General features: G+C 40.4%; 1 protein-coding gene across 1 annotated transcript in view; it reads right to left on the reverse strand.

Annotated features, from left to right (window-relative positions):
* Nucleotides 1-779: 779 nt before the first annotated feature.
* Nucleotides 780-24,965, reverse strand: part of LOC118834457 (aminopeptidase O (putative)) — a 542,097-nt gene continuing 517,911 nt past the window's right edge. Inside the window, exons 15-17 of the mRNA XM_036741906.1 lie at nt 7,937-8,023; nt 5,481-5,625; nt 780-1,960 (exon numbers count right to left, since the gene is read on the reverse strand). Coding sequence (XP_036597801.1) covers nt 5,485-5,625; nt 7,937-8,023 — 228 coding nt within the window. The 3' untranslated portion in view covers nt 780-1,960; nt 5,481-5,484. The remainder of the gene's footprint in view (nt 1,961-5,480; nt 5,626-7,936; nt 8,024-24,965) is intronic.

The following is a 24,965-nucleotide window of genomic DNA, read 5'->3' on the forward strand; positions in this document are numbered from 1 at the left end:
ACAATAAATGTTTTACAGGAAGATGTAAAATAAAAACTTTTTAGCCCAAAGGACTAGGGAGTGGTCCCACCTACTGGATACCGTTTTGAAAGGTTTTTTTTTTTTTAAAATCCTGTCTTCTGTTTTGCCTCCAAGAAAATCCTTAGCATATAAAGGTGGCCTCTCTGAATCCCTTCCTAGTATTTAGACCTGGAACCTTTTCTAAGTTTTTGCTATTTCCACAAAGGAAAAGTAGCAAAAGCTGTACTCCACATAACCTCTGTGAAAACATGTGAAATGGGGCATAAACTCTAATGAATAGCACTCTGTACATCCGTTTGATGGCACAGCTCCTTGGTAGCCAGTGCAGAAGCTGGCTCAGCAGGGCAGGGAACTATCTCCTAATCCTTACTGAGTCTGAAAGGCTGAACTTTAAAAGTTGCTGAGTGGCCATAACCCAGGTAATTAAAAGCAAGTTTGGGGACTTTGGTGAAGCATGGCATAAAAGAGAAAGGGGATTAAAGAAGACCCCTGTGTACAATCCTACCCAAATCACCAGCAGGACTCTGCCTTAATGACTGGTGCAGAAAGAAAGGTTTGGCTTTGATTTCTGGAAGGGAAACACTGGGGCGTTTAGTTTCTACCATTCCATTTGAGGTAGATGCTGATCTGGGTTCAATACACAATGGAAAAACTGCCAAAGAAACATGATGTTAAATAAAGGTTATCTTTGTCTTCTTATACATAGTGTAACCCCTTCCTCATTTCACATGTGAAAGTCAACCACAGACACACAATAATGAAGGAAGAAAAATTTATTCTATTGTCATCTTAGAAAATATGGTTTATTAAAAAACACAATACAAAACCTAATTTACACATTTTCCCCACCACTGTGGTCTATAAGGTAATTAAAGACATTTGCACATGATAAACATATGTAGTTATTCGCAAAGCTCAACAGGGCAAATCTTTGTAGGAAAACTCTTTGAGTATTATGGACAAATTAGTTGAGACCTGACACTGCCCACAAAGGGCTTCTGAAGCAGAAAGCGTTTGCCAGGCCTTCATGTAACTGGGTAATAGGATTGAAAGCAAAGGGCCTCTGGCAAAGCCTAGACTCCTAAAACAAATATCTGGTTTTCTCCTTTTGAGGTGGAGCTTTCCAATTCTGCTCTGGGGCTCGAGAGAGAGCCAGACTCCAATGAAGTCAACACAGGCTGGTGATTCAAAGCACCAATGTCTACCCAACAGACCCAGGTCAAGTACTCTTGGCTTGCTGGCAAGAGAGGGAAAGTACTCTTTTTGCATTAAGGTCTAAAATCATGTCTGTATCTCTTCCCACAGAAGTGGAAAAATAAGTCTGACTGGAATCCTTCTCAGATTAGAAGAAACTATTCTCTTTCAATCCAAGTTATCTTAAATAATCCACTATGTTTTTTTCATTTAAAAGGTCTCTATCAATTATCAACAACCTACTAAAATTCAGGCAGTGATATTTGTAAAGAAAATCTTAAGTGAGATGTTTTAATTTTTTTGTAAATTATATTTTATCTGGAGAACACTTTAAACTTGTTCTGTGTATCTGGGTTACCCTTTTAAAAGTACTTGGAAAAAGTCGGACCAAAATTCCAAATGTGGTTATCTACCAAAAACAATTCAGGAACAACTGGCTGAAATGGCATGGAGGAAGAATGCCAAATACATCTGGTCACTGGCTGGCCCCACCAGATAGAAACCATGTGCTTTCTGGACATTTTGAACTCACATGCTGAAGGAACCAGTGCTTTTCAGCAGGTTTTACCAGATGCTTGAATGTCTGCATAGAGATTGTCATGGCAGATCAGAATCGCACGCAAAACTCTGGAGTGGGCATGCTGTGTGGAATAAGCTGGAGCTCTCACAGTGAGGTCCTGTGTGTGAGCATATATGTAAGCTTGTGTGTGGAGTTTCTTTTTCTATATGTTCAGTTGAAAGAAGCCTATGGGAGAGATAAGCAAAAAGAAATCAATGTTTCTTGTCAGCTGAGTGATTTAGCAGTCATATAATCCTTCCTTTGATGTCCAGGGTCAATGAAATCCTAGTACCACCAGGGTTTAGGAGTAGATATATTAAAAGAATCTCTCTGTGATCTTTCCTGCGAAGGAAACAGCAATAAAATTTATTACTTGGTCCCAACGAAGGAATTCTTGTAAAGGGTCTCAGTAAAGAGGTGTCTTTGTATTCCTCGACACTCGGCTTTGGGAAAAAAAAAGATTCATTGGGGGGCACAGGAAGAGAATGGTGTCTAGAGCCCATAACTCTAAGTCTGGGATTTGAAATCCTACTGCTTTGCATTTAAAATACATGATACGAGCTTGACCATCACATGGACTGCTACAGGATGAAAGAAATTACAGACAAGGTTTCATTTGGTAGAAATGCAAAAGAGAACAGCACCTGTAAACGTCTTTCTGGTTTTGAGAGAATGTAAGCAACAGGAGACAAAGAAATCCAGCCTACGTAATGCTAGAAAAATCACATTAAGCTAACCAAATTCAAATTTTAGGGGCTTACGTACATTCTTTTCACATCTGTACATCTTCGTGATTCTGCAAATGACATAACACAAAACGTATCTCATAGAAGCATTCAGTTGCTGCTTTTCCCCCTTGTTCTTTGAACCCCTAGCATTTGCTATCAGGTTGCTGCAGTAGGTGCTTGGGGCCATCTTCAACTGGGCAGGAATGCTTCTGGTCAGCATGTGGGCCCTTTACAAAAGGGGTGTTGTCTTTTTTGCTCTCGGGCTCGACTCCTGTTCCTGCTGAACTGAGCCAGTGTGTAAAATCAGAACTGTTATCAGCTCAGTAGGCACCGGAGGGCGGGTCCAATCGACAGCTCAGACCAGCAGGCCTGCTCCCCGCTACCTGGAAGCTCCGCTGGGAACCAGCCAATCGCCGGAGAAGACTAGAAAGAGGTGAGGCTACAAACACAAAGGATATTTTGCCAAACCGTCAAATCGGACGATGAGCAGTCCTCTGAGAAGCGTAAACATACCCACACACACTGTTCCATGGCTTTCACTGACCTCCGTGACTTTATCTGTGGTCTCAAGCTTTCATAAGAACAGTTCTGGTTATACCCAAGCAGGCTTTACCTTCCAGACAAGGCTAATCAGCATAGGTTTCTAAGATGGAGACAAGCAGAAGTACTTGCAGGCGATCTTTATATTCCTGACAGGACAAAGCATATTCTTCAGTCTGTTTCCAGCCGTTTTTTTCCTCATCTTCCACATACACGCACATGGCTTTTCAACCCGCATTTCTTAGAAAATGGCCCCTTAATAAGTGGTGTGACTCAGCCAGCAATCTTAGCGCCCAATCAGGTTCACTTAACGTTCCCATCTCACCTTCTCTTCAGGTGCAGAACTTAGCCACTGTGAACAAAGAGGAGACCAATTACTGTTCACCAATCGGCTAAGCTCTGCACCTTGTCAGAGAGGTCATCCTCTGAGCATTATTAAAGGGCCGGAGAGCATCTTCCATGGTAGCTTCTTTCTTTTGTTTCCGAGGAAGCTCTACCGCACGGGTCCTTCCGCACACCTATGGGCATTATCTATGGCTTCTGGAAGAGCAGCCAAGGTCATGGTTGCGTGGTAATCCCTGGCAATGTGATTTTAATCTTAAGTCACAAATCAGCATGCCAGGAACCCAAGCAGCCAGAGCACTCAAGAAAAACCGCTGTGTCCTCATGAGTTCATACTTGCACAACAAAGCGTTCACACTTTGACTGTCTCCATCTTATGTGCTTGTTAACTGACCAAACAGGTGGGTGGTTTGGGTTGGGTTTTTGGTTTCTTTGCTGGTGGTTAGTCCCCGTTCTATGAGGACCTTGCATTGAATTAAAAGAAAGAAGTCAGAGTTATAAACGCATCATTACGACTGTGCAACAAAAAAAAGAGAGCGCTGACAGGGCTGTCACAACCAGATAAATTTACAAGAGTTAGCACTTCAAGTATGGCTAGTTTCTCAGACGAACATTTCCAATGAGGTCGGGTAGTCAGTCCATGTAGCACATTCCTCTAGGTCAGGAAGAAATTTTTTATTATTGGAATCTGAGACAGGTCAACCTGAGAGAAGGAACCCATTTCACCTGAATCCACCCTCCACCGAGTCCCTAATATTATCAGCAATCAACCTCCATTACAAAAAAAAAAATGGGCACACAGGGCCCCAGAATTAAAGAGGGTGGGAATAAAATAAAGATTACGAAGGAGGAAGGAGCAGATCTACAAATAGGAGCGCTCCCAGGTCTGTCCACAGAGCCAAACTCCTGAACAATCTAAGGATTCAGTAAGATTTTGTCCACAAAAGCCTGGTCGAGAAGCAGAGCAATGGAATGGGCTTTATGTTCCTGCTTTGATGGAGCTCAAAGAACCTGAAGAAATATTAGTTCTCTGTGAAGTTAAAAAGGGGCAATCTGATTAACTGCGATGACTAAAGGAAAAATAAAGGGCTTGTGCAACTGAGACTTTCTCAAGTGCCCCTTATCAAAGCATACGCTAAACCTGCTAAGTAAGCTCTTTTTAGATTCAAAGCTACTGTCCCTACTACACCAAGCAAAAAAATCATAATTATTAGCTTATTACGAGGGAGCTAAAAGGACAGTCGTTCATAATTAATTTATATTCTTGGTATTATACCCCTCTTAATGTAAATAAGCTGTTTTAAAACAATCCCCAGAAAGCCCAACAACCTGAGCATGCCTAAAAGAGGAAGCGACTTGGAAGGTCTAGGGTTCTTTTCTTAAAAATAAGCCATAATAGACACTTGCTAAACTAAGAAGGCTGAATTTTGATCCCACAAATTGGAAGTAAAAAAAAAACAGCAACCAAAAAACCACCAAAAAAATCCCCCCAAAAGAGGAACAGACTGTCAAGATGTGTTATATCATTAAGCAAAAATGTCAAGTATGTTGGGCTGGAAAGGACTCTCATACCGAACCTAATCAGTTATGTGCTGAGCATGCTGGTGCAAAGGTGCTTTCACAACTTTAAAGGAGAAAACATTTTCATGTAAAAATCCCAAGATTCCAGGGTGCGGGAAGTAACGTACTTTTTTGTGAGAGAAAAAAAATCTTAATTACATGTGGTAGTTTTTTGCTTTTAGGTTCTCATCCCTCCTCAGCATGACTTCTATTGCTTTTCTCTGGTCATTTAGTTCTAAATATAGCCGGAAGCAAACTTTACTGAAGCTTTAAATATAAAAGCCATTTCAATGGAAAACATGATCCCTCAGCTTTACCAAACTGCCAAAGACTTAAAAAGATATGGTTAAAAATTTGCTTGAAGGCATCCTCTGCTGTGTTCGCCCTCCCCAACTCCTGATCCATTCTAGTGACTTGATGAGAAGTAAAAGACCAATGTTAGGGCTTCGGTAGAGAGACCTACTTTATCCCAACAAGCTGGGTGGCAGTTCCATGTTTGCACCAAACAAAGGGGAGAAGGAGGGGAAAATAATTACCTCTTTAAAATAACATCTCTGCCACCACCTTGGCTGATGATCTGTCCATGTGCTCCTTGGTCATCTCAAAGCACCTGTGAGCGAGCTGCTGCTGTTTGGCATTCTCGCTCACCATTAATTCTCCATAGAGATACACACCCATAGCCTGGGAAGGAAAACAGAACAGAACGATTACTTAAATACTGGGGATATTACGAAATATACACACACAACCCCTATCCATATTTATAGATACATGTCTATGATATGTATATATCTCTGTGTGAGAGAGACTAAAGGCTCAAACTGATCTTATACAAGCTACCCAAATGAAAAAAACTATCAGTTTTAGAGATGAAAAAATAGGTATATCTGTTTATCTTATAATCCTATTAATACCCACTGTTTTCAGTGCTTTTCTCCCCTTCTCTTGTCACTAAGAAAGACAAAAAATGATCAAAGTTGTCTTTCAGTCATTGGAACTTGGGGATATTATCAACTGTTGGGCTCGTATTTCTAGGGGGATATCTTTAAAAAAAAAAAAAAAGATAGGCAAGACCTTAGAGATCGTCACAGTTCAATCCACTCACCTTACAGATAAAATGAACGCCAGAGAGCGCCCAAGGTCAACTAAGTACCAGCAAGAACATAACATATGCTACTTTTGAATAGAAGACATCAAGTTCTTGCTTTTATTGACTTGTATGAATGCCTCAGTTGAGAGAAACACACATGCACATACTCATGTAATTTAGGTTTCCTTTTTCAAAAAGACTCTCTGTTGGTCTTCAAGATTCATGGTGGAGACCAAGATTTCAGACGCATTTCAGCCAGCTCACACACAAGTTAATTCTTCCAAGCTATAACATACTAGAGAAATGACAAATGTCCCATCCAATGCATAATGATGCTAACGTGACATCATGGGGTAGCCAGTGCCAGGAAGAATAATCAAGATGCAATTAGGAAAGAAGCATGTTAGTTCTTTACAGCCTGATAGCTTTCCACGTAAGCGTCCAAAATAGGGCTGCAAACACTGGCTTTTCTGTTTCAACAAACATGCTGAAAACAGTCACATTTGCATTTTTCCCAGACTTTTAAAATAGCCAAGTCAATTATGATCTGGACAAGCTAAGAACCACTTTAATTTCACATGCAATCTTGGTCCAAAGCTCATTTATGCCACAGATTGCACCCTGCTGGAGCAAATTAAAAGGATCTAAAAGATAGTAGGATAAAAACTTAGTAGTTATAGTTTCCAAAAATTCTTTCCCTAAAAAAAAAAAGCTTTAAAATGTTCATCTTTATTTAGTTAAAAAATCATTATTCTAAATATACAACAGTTAAACTTATTTTTTAGTATAGATCTTAAGGAGAGAGTTGTTTCTTTCTCTTATTCTCCTTTTATTCCCACTGTATTTGCCACCACCTCCTTCTTACTCCAGTGGGGCCCATGTGACATTTCATAATGGCCAGAAGTTGTATGCTTCTCTTTGTGAGGATAACTGGTCTTTGTTTTCTGTTGCCCCCAAACACTCGGAATGCTATCAAAAGTCTTTTTGTTTTATTCTTCACTTTTAAAATGGATACATTCTGTCTAACTCCTTAATGCTTGCCATCTCATTCAAAAGCTACATTCCGCCCTAGCCCCAATGCACATCAAGGAAGCAAAAGTTTACATCATTGAAAACAACCACGTTAATCATAGCAAAACCAGAATGGTCACTGGAAGTATGGCAGAGCAACCACTTCAAAAGACATGTGCCATAACAGCCATGGCAAGGGGGGTGCAAGCAGTGGTGGTAACATGCTATTGGAAACCCAAAAAGGGCATGCACATGTTTATCTAAAGATGAAAGAGAACTATAGCCTTTTAGGTACTGGGGACACACGCACATCTGTAAGCACACATTCACAGATGCCTGTGTCTATTTACTGAGGCACAACAGACTTCGTGGTAAAAGGCCGTTGGTAACCACTAAGTATCCTGGTGTCTTGTACGTGAAGGCCATTAAGTAGCATTAAGTGTAATGATATTAAAGTCACAGACAGCATTCATTTGAAATACTCCTAAAAGTTGACTGAATTGACTGAATTATGTTTATTAACAATGGAGGCCAAATAGGAAAAACCCCCAATGACCATCGTGTGTGTGTGTGTGTAAATATGTGTGTATATGTATATGTGTGTGTATATATATATATGTGTGTGTGTGTGTGTGTGTGTATACACACACACACACATACATCTATATTAATAAGTACAGTGGACAGGGAGACAAAAATTTGTGCAAAAATTTAACAGGGAGATAAAATATTTTAAGTAATGGTTTTCATTTTGGGGAGCTCTTTTGAAAGTCTTTGGGGTTGATAACGAAAGAGATATCAAAGTAATCCTATAGTCCAGTGTTATATTCTTGAGAGGAAGACCTACGAACCTAAAATACTAGTCCTTCGAACCTGTCCAAAGTAACTTACCTGATCCTCCAGAAGAAATCTCTCAACATCCTCATAGGCTTTTGTGTATTTGTGTTTAATGACAAGTTCACACCAACGATGTCGAACCTGAAAGGATAAGCCAGAGAAACTCTTAGAAAGAAAAGCACTTTTTGGTCAAGAGTTTTCGAGATAGAGTGATTTTAGGACACATATTTTCAAAAGAATAAAAATTAGCATTTGTCACCCAATAAGAAATGAGTCAGAGTCCGATTTTTTTAAAAAAATGAGCTAACTCGTAAGTGAAGAATCTTATGGAAAAAATGGAGTTTCGGTAGGTTCACATTTCATTTTGTTGCTTTAAATGCTTGCTAATATTAGTGTAGTATTAACGTAGTATGTCACTGATAGACATTCTTTTCCTTCAGATCAGAAATTGATTTTTAAAATTTTGTATCACAGCTTAACATGGTTCAATGTGACTGACAGAGAATAAGTGGTATAGCAAACAGGAAGTTATAGCCTTACATACTGCCAAGCAAGGGCACATTACAATACTATAATTCCCAATTGTTTTATTTCTAAGGAGAAAGCAAACAAAAGCAGAAACATCTGAGTAAAACAGCTCCCTTAACAATGAATACAGTGTGTAATGTACTCAAAAGAGCTCAATTTACAACTTAAAACTTTCTTTCCCAAAAAAAGATATTCTTCAAAATTCTGCAAGCAGGGATTAGCCAAAAGAAAAATCTAAAATCTACCAACAGCACAGAAAAGCTTAATTGCTAGAAAGCCTGCTTTCTAAGGATAAAATGAGAAGTGGGTTTTAGCACACAAATCTAAGGCAAGGTTATTGCCCATCAACCTTACAGTGCTGCTGGTTAAACAGCTGGGCCCAGTTGTGCACGGCCTAACTGGTGATTCTTTATATTTACATGTTTTTACCTACCTGAATTTAAAGAGAAGGAAAAAAAAAAAACACCATCTAGTGTTGTGACTTTAAGTGTCATTTCCCAGTGCATCAAAGCTTCCTCAATTACAGTCAATGAGCAGTCTAATGTTTTATATTCCATTATTGGTTCAACATCAGCCCTAAAGGGAAGTAGTTAAGTGCATTAAAAAACCTACTTACATTACAGCTTGCTTTTACTGCCTCTGAGAGTGGGAGGCACTTTATAATAATCAGCTTTTTGTGGTAACAGTAAAATGTAAGCGGTTTCGATATTTTTTGGCAGTCTAACACCAAATTATATTATTATCTACTACCATAGCAAGATGTCCTCCCGAAGGTAAATTTACGGACACACAATTAAGAATGAAGTAAAGAACAATCTCTCAGAGTTTCATTTGTCCCTGGGCCTCTCTCCATGGTCCATTTCTTATAAGAACAGGGATGATGATAACATGGGAATTCTGTTGCTCTGCATTCTCCTAGAAAGGAGAGAACCGCTCTGGATTTTCAGGAAGGGGATGCCATCTTCAGTGGCTTTACTTACACTGATGGAGAAATTTCAGAAGCTCATGTGAACGAACAGGCAGTCTCATTATAATCACTTAACAAGGGAAGAATGGTTTGGGGAAGCAAGGAATGTTGAGTGAGATCTTTATGTCTTTAACAAATGGTCCTCTTCTAAAGAACTAATGGAAAACAGCTATGGCATACAAAGAGAACACAGACACAACCCCTAACATAAAAGTTTGAGCACAACTTCCACATGAGCAGTCTGGGCAAAAAGGTACAACAGTCATGTTTGACTCAAGGGGAGTTAGAACTTCTACCCACTCCACTCGACTCACACCCCTTTTACCTCCTAGTCAAAAATCAAGTACTATCTTGCAAAAAAGGGGGGGGGGCTTCTCACGGGGTGTCTATATATCTAAATATACATATACCGCAGATACAAATCAACTAAATAGAAAAAGCTTAATTACTGTTTGCTGATAGATTGATTCGTTATTTTGGCCTACAGCTATCTGAAACAGAGAAGAAAAGGATGTAAGTCCCTGAGATCTACTTGGCTTTAACTTGAAAAGAATGACGACTTCTTGTTTGCTCTTGGTGCATTTTTTTTATTGCCATGAAGATTTTGACCCTCATTTTCTCCCCTTCCTCCTCTGGAATGGCAAGTTTGAAGGAAGACAAAATACCAAGGTGTGACAGCCTTGCTGGTACCGATGCAGCCCATCTCCAACTGCTGAGACTGTACTTCAATTCTCTCTCACTGGGGGAAAGCTCCAGAAGGATAGGAAAAAGCTTTGGGAGGTTTCCATAGCAAATGTGAAATCATTTTCCCTTCTCAGATAATTAAAATGATTTCTGTTTGTGGTTAATAAGAATTTACTATTTGGAATTCTGTGCAGTATCTAGAGAAAATACACCCTACCCCGCCTTAGTTCCCAGCATCACAACAGGAAAGGCAAAGACAAGACCCCCACATAGAGCTAAAAGTGTTACTATGGACAGGATGTTTAAAAATAAGTCGCAAGGATGAGATACGGGCAACTGAAGAAGGCCTTTTCCTGTTTGAATACTCGGTATTTTACCTTCACAAATATCTGAGATAAAAGCTTGGGAAAAATTCAGCAAAAATGTGAATTGGTCATTCCCCACCACTCCAAATGAGCAGCCTGCGCCACTATAAATCAGTTAATGATACACAAAATTATTAAGAATGAAATTCTCTGCAAATCACACCCATTTCCCCCAATTTCATTGATAAAATTTGGGATATTTCCTTCTCTTAAAACAAAACAAAGCAAGCAAACAAACAAAAAACCAACCCTTCATATCTTAGAGGAGTAGTGTGTGGAGAGAAGGGAACAAGCATTTATTAAGTGCCTACTACGCACCAAGCACTGTAACGAGGGCTTTATAAATATTACCTCATTTGAGGTAATGTTTGGCACAGTATCTTCAGCAGAGAGGGAAAAAATCTAAAGAAAGAACAGCAGTGGTAGTGGCGATGATGTGGTGGTGATGATGCAGAGGCGGTGAGAGCAGCAGCAACAACCAACCAATGAGGCAGTAAAAGACCCAGAGCTACCTATCCTGCTCCCAAACTCCTTCTACTGCTATTTTGCCACTTCCTCATGGATCTGGGTGGGCTGAGACTCACTTCCCTTGTCATTAATTCAGAAACACAGAATACCTTTAAGATCCAAGTGAACATAACCCAACTTCTTTTCTCAATTTACAAAGTCAGTAAAAAGTTAAGTATTGAGCTGCCCCAGAAGAGAGGGTATCTGTATGTTCCTTTACCCCATGTGTCTCCTGTTTCTGTGTCTGTTCTTAGGAAGAGTACAGGCTCCCTTCAGGACAGGGGCTCTACGGCCTATTTCTTGAACATCTCGTAACACAGAAGAGAATGGTCTTCACCAAATCGTTGGTTATTAACCAAACGATCCCCCACTGTTCTTCTTATGGATTTTTCAGTTCTTAAGAGAGCTGGAGACCCATGAAACAATGTACGTAGAAATTCCTTTATCTGAAGTCAGCCCAATTCCCCACACCCATTCTAAATGCTGTTCAGCAATGTTGCTGTGGGGAGAGAGGGACCCTAAAAGCCAAACCTAACCACTGAAAGTAATTAAGGAAAAGTTTCATTCTTTGCCGTTGGCAAAGTAGCTGACTGCATCATTCGGTTCTACGGGAACACAGACCTTCCGTTATTCACGTATCCTGCCCATGACAGAAAATTACATGACAAGGAACAGAAGAGAACTAATTTTTAAAAGTGATAATGCAAGTTTGTATTTATTTGTCCTTTGGCATAGATGCATCCACCCACTGTCAGCTATCTGGAAGGGCAATGGAAAGCTGGGACCTATTTGTAGAACTAGCAGTTGGTAACTTAGATGTCTGTGATAGATGCTCCCCAGCCTGAAGGGAAAGAATCCCCAACCCCTTTCCCTCCTTCCAAACATCCTCCTCACAACACAGTTCTCTCTCCCTAGCCTAACTACATTAGAACAGAACCTTGTTGATCATGAAATCTGATAAACATGTTGCTGGGACTTAAGAGTCATTAAAAAAAAAACCTACTACCAAAATCTCTGAAGTTATCTACAAAATTTATACTTGAAATGATCTAATAAGAAAGTAGGCAAGGAAAGAAAGGAAGAATAAGAGATGAGACAAGAAAAAAAGAACAATGGAGGGAGAATGACAGAAATGAGAGAACAAGGGCACAGGGAAAAGAAGAGAGGAAAAAATGTACATACGGTTAAGGATTAGGGAAGTCTCTTAAGTGCCCAGACTTCCCACTCCTCTACCTGACCCTTCCTATCAAAGAATAAGCTAAAACAGCAGTAAGGATGACGGTCCCTCCGGCTGAAAGAATATTTTATGCACTCTGCCCATCTGAACTCTCCTGTGAAGTTCAGTGCAGGTATTATCTCAGGGTTAGAGAAACGGAAGCCAAGCATCTCATAGGTTAACTGACTTACCAACGTTCCTGTAGTTAATCTGTAGGAGGAAGGAGAGGGCCACCACAACCTCTCTTGATTCTTAGTAGAGTGTGTTTTCCTCAGTAATACAAGAATTGCCTAACATTTAGAATAATACAGCCTAAGATTAAGATATTATTTGAAATCAGCCTAAATACTTCTGGCAATACTTAAAACATATTTTGTTCTTTAGGAATGGTATCAGGCCCATTTGTTCTGTGAAGTCTGGATTCGGTCAAAGGGCCACACTTGAGGACCTAGAGGGCCACATGTGGCCTGGAAGCCGCAGGTTCCTCACTCCTGGTATGGGGGAACTTAAGGGAGGTAGCCAATTCGGAAGACAGATTCTATGTGGAAGATTTTCATCCTTTATATGGTCATCTAAGTTACCAAATCATTTTGATCTCACGTGTGTGTGTGTGTGTGTGTGTGTGTTGTGTGTGTACACAGTACAGGTACAAACACACATTACTTTGAATTTATTACTTAAATAAAAAAAATTAAGGTCTCCTATTTTCTTGTGTTTTTATTATAACTGTTAGTAGCATGAGTCTGTTTCTAAGTCAAATCTTGGAGTAAAACACTAAAGTTCAGTCTTGAATGATGGGTGGGATCAAACCTCTGTGTACTTACTGTTCGGTCCAAGAAAAATAAATTTGCTTTTCAAAGCTCTCTATTCATAAATTATGGGAATCTGTAACGTGTAGTCATTAGGACACAGGTGGTATTTTTAATATATAAATTCTATTTCCATGGATGGAGATTTATTTGAATCAGATTTTCCAGGTTGTTGGATCATTTAAGAACAAAGCACTGGTGAAAATGAGAGCACAAATCCTCTGATGGAATGAACCTTGGCTCAGCACGGTGACCTATTCTTACTGTTCCCAATCCCACGAAAAGCAATTGGAACGATGAACAAGAAGCGATGGGAAACAGAATCACTCCGCAACAAAAACTGGGAAAATTGGATGGCTATGTTTGGGGCTGTTGTTTTTTTTTTTTTTTTTAAAAAAAAGGACATTAAAAAGATCAATAAAACGAACCAACAACAACAAACCTGGAAACGCTAAGAGGGACACAGGGGTCAAGAAGAACTTTGTGCCACAAAATTGCTCTAAGAATCCAGTATGTATCATCCTTTGCACACCTGAAAGGACTGCACCAATGTCGGCTGGTATCAGCAGGGGCGTATGAAGGTTAAATGATTCTGTACAAGAAAAATAATTTCTAAAGTTAAAAGAAGCAGATTGAGAAGGAATACCTGAAGGAACGGATAGCATCGACATGCAAAGATGAAGGTCAAAGGACATAAAGAAATTTACAAAGAAAGCCACTTCAAATGAGCAAGTTAATTCAAACGTACTAAGAAATGAGTATTAAAATATTATCATGCTAACACATTATGCACTGGATGCTGTGATACGTCCTGGGGGATACAAGGACAAAACCCAGAACATTTCCTGTCCTTGAGAGGCTTATGTTCAACTGTGAGGCTACAACATGTCCTCCAGTAAGTGAATAAAAAGTCAGTTCAGGAGGAAGCAAATGCTGAGGGGATGAGTGCGGGAGTGGGGGGTGAAGACTGGAGAAGGGCTCCCATAGGAGGTAGCAGGTGAGCCAAGTTCTGACATTAGATGTCGAGCGCAGAGGTGAACAAGAGGAAGTGGATGCTACATACAAACACAAAACAAAAAGAAACAGACATGGCAGACAGAATATCACATATGGGCAACAGCCAGGAGTTTGACAGAGTAGAAAAAGTGTGTGAAGGGGAGAATATCATCAAATAAGAATAGAAAAAAAGAAACAGGTAGGAGATATTGTGGAGGGTTTTAAAAGCTAGGCTGAGCAATTTTGAGTTTTATTCTGGAGGCAGAAGGAAGCCAATGAATGTCGGATGGAGAGAGGGAGGAAGGACAAAGAGATGGAGAAGGAGGACAAAGATCTGTATTTTAGGATCAAAAACTAGAGTGTATGAGCAAGAAGACCAATTAAGCCATTGCAACAGCCAAGTGAGAGGTGATTGGGCCCTGAAAGATGGTAGAGGTTGAGTAAATAAAGAAGTGATTGATAACACTGGGCAGTTATTATGAACAAGACTTGGAAACTGATTTGATAGTCAAGAAAAGACACAGGTACGGAGTAAGGACCAAGTACTTGAGCTTGCTTTTTGTATTTTTTTTGGAGGGGGGGAGTGTGGAGGGTTTTTTGGCGGGGAGGGTAGAGCAGGGGGTAGATTTCTGTCTCTTGGGACTGGGATCTTGCTTGGGAGATGACACTGAGACTCCTGTTAGTCCTAGAGGGTGGGCTCTGAGTCTTTCCAAAGGTACTTGGTAGCACCCTAGGCCAGGATGACAGCTGAGCCCACAGTGGTTACAGTCAAGAAATGAGGCAGCAACCAACAAAGCAGCAGAGGGCAGTCACCAGCGGAGTCCAGCAAGGACTGCAAGGCCACAAGTCAGTGAAGCTGTCAGAGGACATCGGACGCCTTGCAGTACGTAGCAGGGCCGATGCTGCACAGTCACTGATGTCTTCCTCACTCTGCTCCTGGCCACCTCGCTCTAATGATGGGCTTCACTGCTTGGCCTGAGTTACCATCGTATCTCCAGCTTTGGGCCTGCTGACATCCCGGCCCAGGGTCCTGCTAGGCAGTTGTGGCCTCACCCTAAGAGCGGCAGGAGTCTCGGCTCTGGGGCCTCCCCCTTCCTGAGGAACATCTCTTCCACAAGCCCAGAACTCTCAATTTCTTGACTCTGAAGCTGTCTTTTGGAACTACTGCTGACTGAGGTGGAGAGTGTGAGAAAGAAATCCCCTCTGCACCCTCCCTGCTGCACTTCCTCCCAAGCACAAGGGGAAAAAATGGCAGGCAACCTTGTGAGGACTGCAAGTGCTAGGTTCTTCCTTGATGGGCGGCTCCCTTCTTGACCACACCAGACGTTAACTAGCTCATTTTTTAATCTGGGCTGATCTCGGCCAGTTGTTAGTCACCTCCACCCAAAGGTATTCAATGTCCTGTTAACACTACCTAAAGCTCATTAACAAATGCCTACTATGTGCCAGGCCCTGTGCTAAGCATTTTACAGATATCGCTTCTTTTGATTCTCATAACAACCCTGGGTAGTAGGTGCTACTGTCATCCCCATCTTATACTAGAGAAAGCTGAGGCAGGCAGAGGTTAAATGACTCGCCCAGGGTCACACAGCTAGCCGAGGCTGGATTTGAACTTGGATTTTTTGACTCCAGACCCAACGCTCTGTAGCTGCCACTGTTACAAGATGTAAAGGGAAACTCAAAGTCTGAAAGGGGCACAGCCTTACATCTTATTGCCTGTTATCTGCCCCTTACCTCCTGTAATTCGGTCATGTGAATGGTTGGGTAAGGAGCTCACTTTTTTTTCACAGATAACCCCAGCTATAATTTGTTTCATCCTTTAAAAAGCCTAGGGGTTTGGTTAATAATGTGCACTGTGTTCTGCACATTTACTCGAATTACTTTTTGTTTATAGTTATTAGGTTTGTAATATATTTTATCTTTTAAAAAAGCAAATTAACATGCTTCTCATTCCTTTAATAGAACGTTTGGGATAGGGAGAACAAAAGGCGTGAAGAAGTAGAAAAAGTCATTGCACACTGCAGCCCCCCCAATTAAGAATCAAATGCTATAAACATGACTGGATTACATCTGTTCAGTCAATGCTTGGTGATCCATGCAAAGGGAGGGGAGTGTAAAACCCTGAATAATCCAGGCAGCTGCTTTAGGACTGTGGCTCTATTTCTCACAGCCACTAGAACACACTGAGCCAGCCTGGGGAGGAGAAGCACAAAATTCAGCCCCCAGGACTACTTCTCCACCTCCCTCCAGCCCCCTCCCCTCCCCTCCCCTCCCCCCAAGGTTTCTTGCAGTACATGGGCACAGGGACTAACCTTAACAGAGCTTCCTAACCACTAAACCACCCCAAGTGCTCCAAGACCACAACCTAGTTAGAAAGTTTCTAATCCTAATCCTGAGAGACCCCAATCCTTAAGCTAGACTGGCTGCATAGCCTAGAGATTCTCAGATATCAGATATTAGATAGCAGGGGAGCTGCCTGAATTTAGACCAGAATTCCTTATCCTGAGGTACATGAACAATACATGTATATAAACATAAATATACACACACACACACACACACACACACACACATATACATGTACATACACATATGTAGATAGGTAACTATCTTACTTATTGGTTTCCGTTGTAACCCTATGTATGTTATTTTATACCTTTAAAAATAGTATTCTAAGACAAGTCTCAAAGGGCTCTTGCCAGAGTGCCAAAGGGATCCATGACACCAAAAAGGTTTAGACAAAATCTGAGAAACGAATGGTTAGCGTAACAACATCAGGGAACACAGTCTTTGCACAAACATGTGCACAGTGCTAAGCTTCAGGCTGAACAAGGCAAGTTAAAGCACAACTTGAAGGTGACACAAGCCAAAAGAGAGAACACTGATGTGACTACTCAAATATGTATTTTTATATACAATGGGGAAAAGCTTTAAGACATCAATAGACCTAAGCTGACAATTAATCCTTCCAAAGCTATACACGAGTGTTAACAGGTATGGCATGCTAGGAATGTAAGAGTGAATTACTGGAGCATTGCACAAAGGGAAGCAAGCAGAAAGCTACAATGGATGTTAGGGCTGGAAAGGACCTTCAAGAGTACCCAGTTCAGCCTGACATTATAAGAACAAGCAGGAAACAAAGTATGTGCTGTGGCTAGCTATTCATATAACCACCATCTTAAATTCCAGAGGCCCAAAGTGATTATCTTGGGCGAGGGGGTGTGTGGCCTACTTAAACCCACAGAATTTTAAAACTTGAAGGTACCTTAGCCTCTAGTCTAAGCCCTTCATTTTATAGATGACAAAACGGAGGCCCAGACAGTGACTTACTTTATGATGACGGTCATTGTGAGTACCACAGCATCCTTACAAGCACGGCTCTTTGTTATACTAAGCCACCCCTCTGACTGGATTATTAGCACATTACTAATTCAACTCAGTAGTCTGTATTACTAGAGAGGCTGACAGCATTTTTATGCTTGGAAAAAGAGATTTTTCAGAGGAAATGGGATTTCAAGCAGCACAACAGTTCAAACAGACAGAAGGCACTCCATTCCAGAAAGCAGCATGGTCTCAAGATGGTAGGTGGTTTCTTGCAAGGTAACCAGCCAGTGATGGTCTACAAAAAGTATACAAAGTACATGGGTTACCAGTTAGAAAGTTTTAGAGAAAAACAAGGGGTCACAAGAAAGAGTCATACAGCGAAGGAAGAACTGGAAGGCAAAGAAGTTTTCCACTAACGTCAGTGAAGACCAGTGAGAAGTGTGATGATGGCTCTAGAGGAACCAGTTTTTGTTCCAATGACACTTCATCACTACTATGAGAAAAGGTTACAAATTTAGATGAAGTAGGTGGTAAACATCTTAGCATAGAAGAAAAGCAGAAAATTGAGATAAGGAAGGGGATCAAATAATAAAGGGAAAGCCTGATGGAAGTTTAGAAGCTAAGAATAACCAACCAGAAATCTCTTTAGATGGGCATAAAGAACCAATGCTGGAGTGAAAGGAATCAACTGTTGAACTAATTCGGAACAAAGAGATTCCTCGAGGGATTTAACAATGCTCTTGAAAGAAGAGCTATACCAGGATTCATGATCTGATAGTGGCTTTGGGGGAAAAAAAGTGTGTGTGTGCGCGCGCGCGCGCGCGTGTGTGTGTGTGTGTGTGTGTGTGTGTGTGTGTGTGTGTGTGTATTTTCAGTGACCCAAAGATTCCGGTGCTAGGGCTATATCCCAATAAAGGTCAATAATAAATTAAGGCCAAAAAGCATATACACCAAAAGATTTATAGCAACACTTATCATAGAATTAAATAACTGCAAAGAATGTTGATAGCCTTCAAATAGGGAATAACCAAACAAGGCATGTTACACGACTGTAGTGAAATACTGCCATGCTCTAAGAAACAATGAATATGATGAATAAAAAGAAGCATGGGAAGATTTATATAGACTATGCAAAAAACTGAGAAAACAGAACCAGGAAGACAATAAACACAACGGCTACGATAATGTAATTGGAAAGAGTAACAATGAAATGAATGTAGCAGAATTCTAATGATCCAGTTTGGGCCCCAAAATAAAAAAGTGAGAAGGTCTCCAAGGGTCTTCTCCAACAGCTTGCATGCCCCAGAACAAGAACAAACCACCCCCCACAATCTCTACTGATTCCATCCCTACCCCCAGTCCCAGCAATATCCCACTGCAGATCTGCCTCCCCCTTCCACTGTGCCCTCTGGAATGCCTGTTCTACAATGAATAACTTCCTTTCATTTTAAACCCTTTTCTTTCTTACTCCTTCCATCTTTTGCAGTTGAGCTCTGTCTCTCTCCTGATGACACTGCTTCCCATGCCTGCTATGCTTTCCTGGATTGGCTATGACCCCTGATCATGGTGGAGTGAGAAGACTCCTTCTTCTTCTCCTTTGCTACTTTCAGCTCTCCCTTTACACATCATCATTCAGCATCCTCTCTTTCAAGACTCACATTATCCACATCTGTCATCTAATCCCGAATCTGGTAGCAATTCTGTAACAACCCCAATGACATTCTCTTTCTTCCTTAACGAGGTCAATGTCTGGCTCTTTCACCCTTTCCCAACTCCTGCCCTCGACTAGGGTACTCGATCTGGTGACACTAGCCTCCACATTCCTTGCACAAGACACTCCCGTCCTGACTCCATGCATGGAATGACCATCTAATTTGTCTCCACCTCCTGGATTCCTTTAAGTATCAGCTAAAATCCCGCCTTATGCAAGTACTCCTTCTTGGTCCTCCTTAATGCTAGTACCTTCCTTCTGAGATGGCCTCCAAGTTATGCTGTATGTCTCTTGTTTGTACATATTTATTTACATGCTGTTTCCCCCATTGGACTGCGAGCTCTGGGAAGGCAAGCACTGGTTGTGAGTTTCTTTGTACTCCCAGTACCTGGCTCATAGCAGGCACTTAACAAACTCTTGTTGACTTGACTCCAACATACATATTAATGCTTCCTCAGATACCTTCCCTTCTCAGTTTCCACCATCTACTCTTCTACTCTGCCTCACCTACCTCTAGAGGCGGGCATGTTCTCGATTTTGCCATCACTTACAGTTGTCCCACTTCCTTGACCAAAGAACTCCGAAATCCCTTTCTCTGATCATAATCTTTTGTTGGGCAGATAGGTGGTGCAGTGGATACAGAGCTGAGGCTGGAGTTGGGAAGACTCGTCTTCTTGAGTTCAAATCTGGCCTCAGACACTAGCTGTGTGACCCTGGGCAAGTCACTTACCCCCCAACTGCTTCAGTTTCCTCATCTGTAGAAGGAAATAGCAAACCATTCCAGTATCTTTGCCAAGAAAACCCCAAACAGGGTCACAAAGAGATGGATACAACTGAAAAAGACTGAACAACAACAAAATCTTTCATCATTACATCTTTTCCTGTGTCTTAATGATCCCTGACCTTGCTGTTCTATCTGGGAACTTCATTCCTCCATCCCTCTAGTTCAAGTCTATACTAGCTTCTACTTACGAACCCCTTCCCCTCTTGTCCTAACACTGATCATGCCTTACTTAACCTCAAACCCTGGATTACTCTTACCATCTGCTTCCTTTGTTTCTATTCCTATATACAGATCTGGAGGAAACCAGAAAACCATGCTGACTCTGTCTACTACAAATTTGGGTTATCTGATATTAACTGAGTCTCCCTCTCCCCCTACACTCTCAGGTGAGGATCTCAAGTCATACTTCAAAACCCTCTCTTATCTCACATCACTCAGGAATCTTCCTCCTCACCTTAAAGCCTTGAGTTCAAATCTCATTTCTGTCTGGCTCTGTGACCCTGGGCAAGGCACTTAATCTTTTGGGGCCTTCCTGGCCAGATGTGTCAAACACTTCTGTGCATGGTCAGAACCACATCAAAATGTAATTGGGAAAATACTTAACAAAATATATTAAAATACAACACAGATTACCTTACATTTTAAAACTGAGTCCAATATGGCATCCTTATATACGGATTAGTAGACCCTTCTTCCAGTTGAGTTTGACACTACTAATCTGGGCAACTCTCTAAAACTCAGAGGCCAACTTGCATCAGTCCAGTCCTTGTCTCTTTATATTAAATTTTTAAAAGTAATAGCAAAACTGCCCTGCTTGTTTGTGTCTCCTTCTGACTTTTCTTCTGTTTTTTTTTAAACATGTTCAACTTGTATAATCTGTATCAAATTGCTTACTGTCTCAGAGAGGAGGGAGGTGAGGGAGGGAGGGAAAGAGCAAATTTGGAACTCAAATTTTTTAAAATGAATGTTAAAAATTATTTTTACATGTAATAGGAAAAATAAAATATTATTTTAAAAAACACGTTCAAATGATGCTCTGTTAACTGACTTTTCTCCTTTTATGTTTTTGCATCTGTATTACTACCTACCAATTTCCCCACCCACAAATAAAAGCTTTCTCTTACAAGAAATAGAAGTAGGAGTAGTAATGATAATAGCCAGGTAGCATTGGCGTAGCCCTTTAAGGTTTACAAAGTGCTTTACAAATATGATCTCATTTTATCCTTACAACAACACTAGAAGGCTGGTGTTATCATTATCCCATTTTACAGAAATAAGAACAGTCAAGGAAAACAAATGTGCACATCGGCTGTGACTGAAAATGTTTGCTTCATTCTACACCTCTAGGCCGTCACCTGTCTGCCAGGAGCCGTGACTGTTCACCACCTTGATCCGACTTCATCTTTCAAAATTGTTGCCTTGCTGCCGGTTTCTCCCTCCCTTGCCATTTGCCTTGGCAGAATATATTTATTTGTGAACATTTTGTCTTCCCCAGTGCCATGCAAGTTCCCTGTAGGCTGGTCTTTCATTTTTGTCTTTGAGAAATCTCCCTAAAATAGGATCTTAATAAATACTTACTGATTGATTGATCTGCCATAGCGAAGGCACTACATGAGGCCAAATTCACTACATGAGGCCAAATTTTTTAAAAATGTGCAAAGTTAAATATCTGCAGAAACGGAAGAGACAGACTCTAAAATCAGCTGTATTACAGTAGGACAAAAGGACCTTTTAAAATATATATCCTGTTGTGTATTCCCCAAGTACATTAAAATATTTTTTAGCATTCATTTTAAAAAAATTTGAGTTCCAAATTCTCTCTTTCCCTCCTATTTCTCCTCCACCCCTCGAGAAGGCAAGCAGTATGATGTGGATTATACATGCAAAGTCACACAAAACATAGCTGCATATTAGTCATGTTGCAAAAGAAAACACACACACACACACACACACCCCCAAGGAAAATAAAAAAAAAAGTTTTAAAAAGCATGCTTTAATCTGCACTCAGAGTTCATCAGTTCTTTCTGTGCAGGTAGATAGCATTTTCCATCATGGGTTCTTTGGAGTTCTTTTGATCTGAGTGGCTGTTACCACACACAATGGTCACCCAGTTCTGCTCATCAAGTGACCTTTTCAATGCATACCTCAATTTGCAATACACCCTGGAACCTATGTAACTAAAAATTCCTCTAATAAGATTGTTACCAATAATAGCCTGTTCATTAGCTTATAGCTAATTTATTAGCTTATAGCTAACCTCCTCAAGTCTTCTAAGATCATTATATCCTATAAAATAAATGAAATTCTCACAGACCAAGCAGATACCCCTTCAGGCTCATAAGGCAAACAGAGATTAGACCTAATAGCATAGGAAATGTTCTCCTGAGCTATTGTGGCTCTTTCTGTAACCATCACATCATTAGTAGAGTTCAAATATACAATAAATTTCTAGCTCCAGGAGAATAAAGACAACCTGTCCTTCATTAATGGCTTTCAGACTGCATCTGGTTGGAATTCTGGAATTCTGTAACACCCTCCAGAGAAAGAAATTAACACCCTAGTCCAAAGCACCTCAAATCCATCGACACCTATTCTGCTAGAAATCTCTGCGTATTTAGAAATTGAGTAATATTCTTTTCCAATTTAAAGGGCTTCACACAGCTGCCTCAGTTACCTTCCAAACTCTCTTTTTCTCCCAATGTCCTGTCAATTTCTTCTAATTATATCAGGAAGAATGTCTCAGGTGCTAATGGTCTTTAATCCCTAATTAGAAGGCTGATCTAATGGTTTAGGGCAGGGTACAAAAACTGAGCCAAAAATAGGGAGGGGAAAACCAAGGGAGAGAGGAAGAGGCCTAGAGAGGCAGCAGGCAGTATCTACAATCCTGAATCTGTGAATCAGGCAGATTTCCCTATTTTCATTTTACACATGACGAAATTCTCATGTTGCCCATATCGCCCAACAGCCTTCATTGGGCCCCTCTCAGTTTTTTAACCTTCTCACAGTAGTCTTCATTTTGAATCATTCGCACTCTTTCCACAATTTACGAAAGTATATTGCACAGTGAATTGGTGAAGTTTTCTAAAGAAATCTGGGTACCCATCCTTGCTGCTTGAGAATAGGATACACTTTCTGCTTCTTTTAGGACTTGATTTTCAAATGTAACAAAGAAGAGAGAACAATATGCCAGGGGAACGGATCTGGGAAGACTATTAAACTTCATTATGACTCCCATTTGAAATGCATGTTAAGCTGAAAATTAAAGCTCATGGCTTATGGAAGTTAATAATTCTATCATCGTAATGAGCAAACCTGCTTTTTAAATTTGTGTGCCCAGATAAGATTTAATTTTGCTTTAAAGTTAATTTACTGCTGTTGAAAGGGGCCTGCGTTAAAGCTCTAAGTCATTTGTAAAAGGAGGTACGAGGCAAACAGGATTCCCTAGCTAAGTACCTAGGGTTCAGGGCTATAATTATGCATGGACTGTTTACAATAACAAGCCAACAGGGCAGATGCAGCTCTAGGATCCCTTATCTATGGAGAGTTGCAGCTTTAATAATTTGTTGATTTTCACAAGCCTCCTCTTCACTGCCAGGTCTCTTCTCAAAGGGCTATAAGACATATTTTAAAAATTAAGGTGAACTGAAATTTTGTTTTGACCATTCTGGCACACTTTTTAAGATAAAAGGAGTTATCTTGCTTTCTTCAATGTTTTTATTAATTGCAAATTCCATCAAGTAATACTATATCCCCAATTAAGGTTCTGTGTTGTGAAGGCAAGCAGCATGGGCTTAGAATCCAGCAATCCAAATTTGGATTCTAGAGGAGCTAAACTTTTCTGAAGTTCTAGAAACCACATTTACTTAGAATCTCCCAAATTTAATTAAAAGGGCTTTTAACTGACAAGAAATGGGAGGAAAGAGAGAAAAGCTGCCTCTATGTATCCACGAAGCTAGATCCCACACAAAGGAGCTATAGGGCAACACCCATTAAGTCTACAAAAGACAATATCCAAGAAAGAAGCTAGTAAATACAAAACCTCAGCTGCCTATGCACAAGTGTACCAAGTACAGCAAGATGAAATTACAGAACAGATTGCAAGGAGGCAGATCTGACCCTAAAGATATCACTGAGACTTGGGGGTAGGTAGGTGGGAAATTTTGAGAAAAAAAAACAGATGAGGAGTTTGAGAAACTGATCATAAGACTGGAACAGAGGCATGAACCCAACCTATAAAGACATTTGCTGCTAAAAGCAAACTAGGCAATAATTTCTTGACTTGCTTTAATGGTAGTTTCATCCTTCAAAAGATAAAGGGAAGGGAATTTCTATTATGGGTTGGGAAGGGAAGGGAAGAGTTGGTGGGGTGAAAATGATTAGAACTTTAAGGGTGTGTGCACTGACTGCTTCATCTTAGAATTTGTGGTAGAGAAATGAAAGAAAGCTTGTAATCTAACTTGTATTCTACATTTAGGGCAAGAAAATTTCAAAGGATTCAGAGAAAGGATCTCATGGAATAAAATTCTACACAAGAAATGTGTCCAGAAGAGATGGGAAGTTATTATGAATAAAATTCTGAAGGCAGAAAGAGAATTCTATTGAGGAAAAAAGGGAAAAACTCAACATGGATATACAAGGCACTTGTCAACCAACTTAGAGTTTAAAAGGCGAGGGTGTGCTCACCGGATGAGCTGTCCAAAGAAGTGTTACAGACTGTAAAACCAGTTTGCTTCTTAGATGGTTAACAGGAGAGAGTGAAATTATAAATCAAGTAATCTTTTCATGAACTTGTTCCCATATTAAAGTCTATTTCCCTCCACTTGAGGGGAAGAAAACACACTTAAATAGTTCTTAATATGCTGAACAGCTCGAACCCTTAAATTTAAAGGATTTTTTGTTCCTAGGATTTAAAATTACATGGTTATGTTGTATTTTAAAACTTAGATTCTACTATTTCAGCTACACAGTGATAACACCGAATTTAGGTTGAGAGGGTGCTGGTTAGCATTTAGCCCTTTGGGGGTTAGCACGTTAACCATTTCGCATATATCTGTTTATCTTACGTGTGTAGTTCCACAAATTCAGAGAGAATAAGAAAAGTTAACTGCAAAGAAGAAATTAAAAAAAAATGTACCGGTCAGAAGCAAGGAAGGACCAGAAACAAAATTAGACAGAAGCAAAAATCGAGAGAG

This window comes from Trichosurus vulpecula, chromosome 1, assembly GCF_011100635.1.
Source record: "Trichosurus vulpecula isolate mTriVul1 chromosome 1, mTriVul1.pri, whole genome shotgun sequence".
In the NCBI taxonomy this organism is placed as follows: domain Eukaryota; kingdom Metazoa; phylum Chordata; class Mammalia; order Diprotodontia; family Phalangeridae; genus Trichosurus; species Trichosurus vulpecula.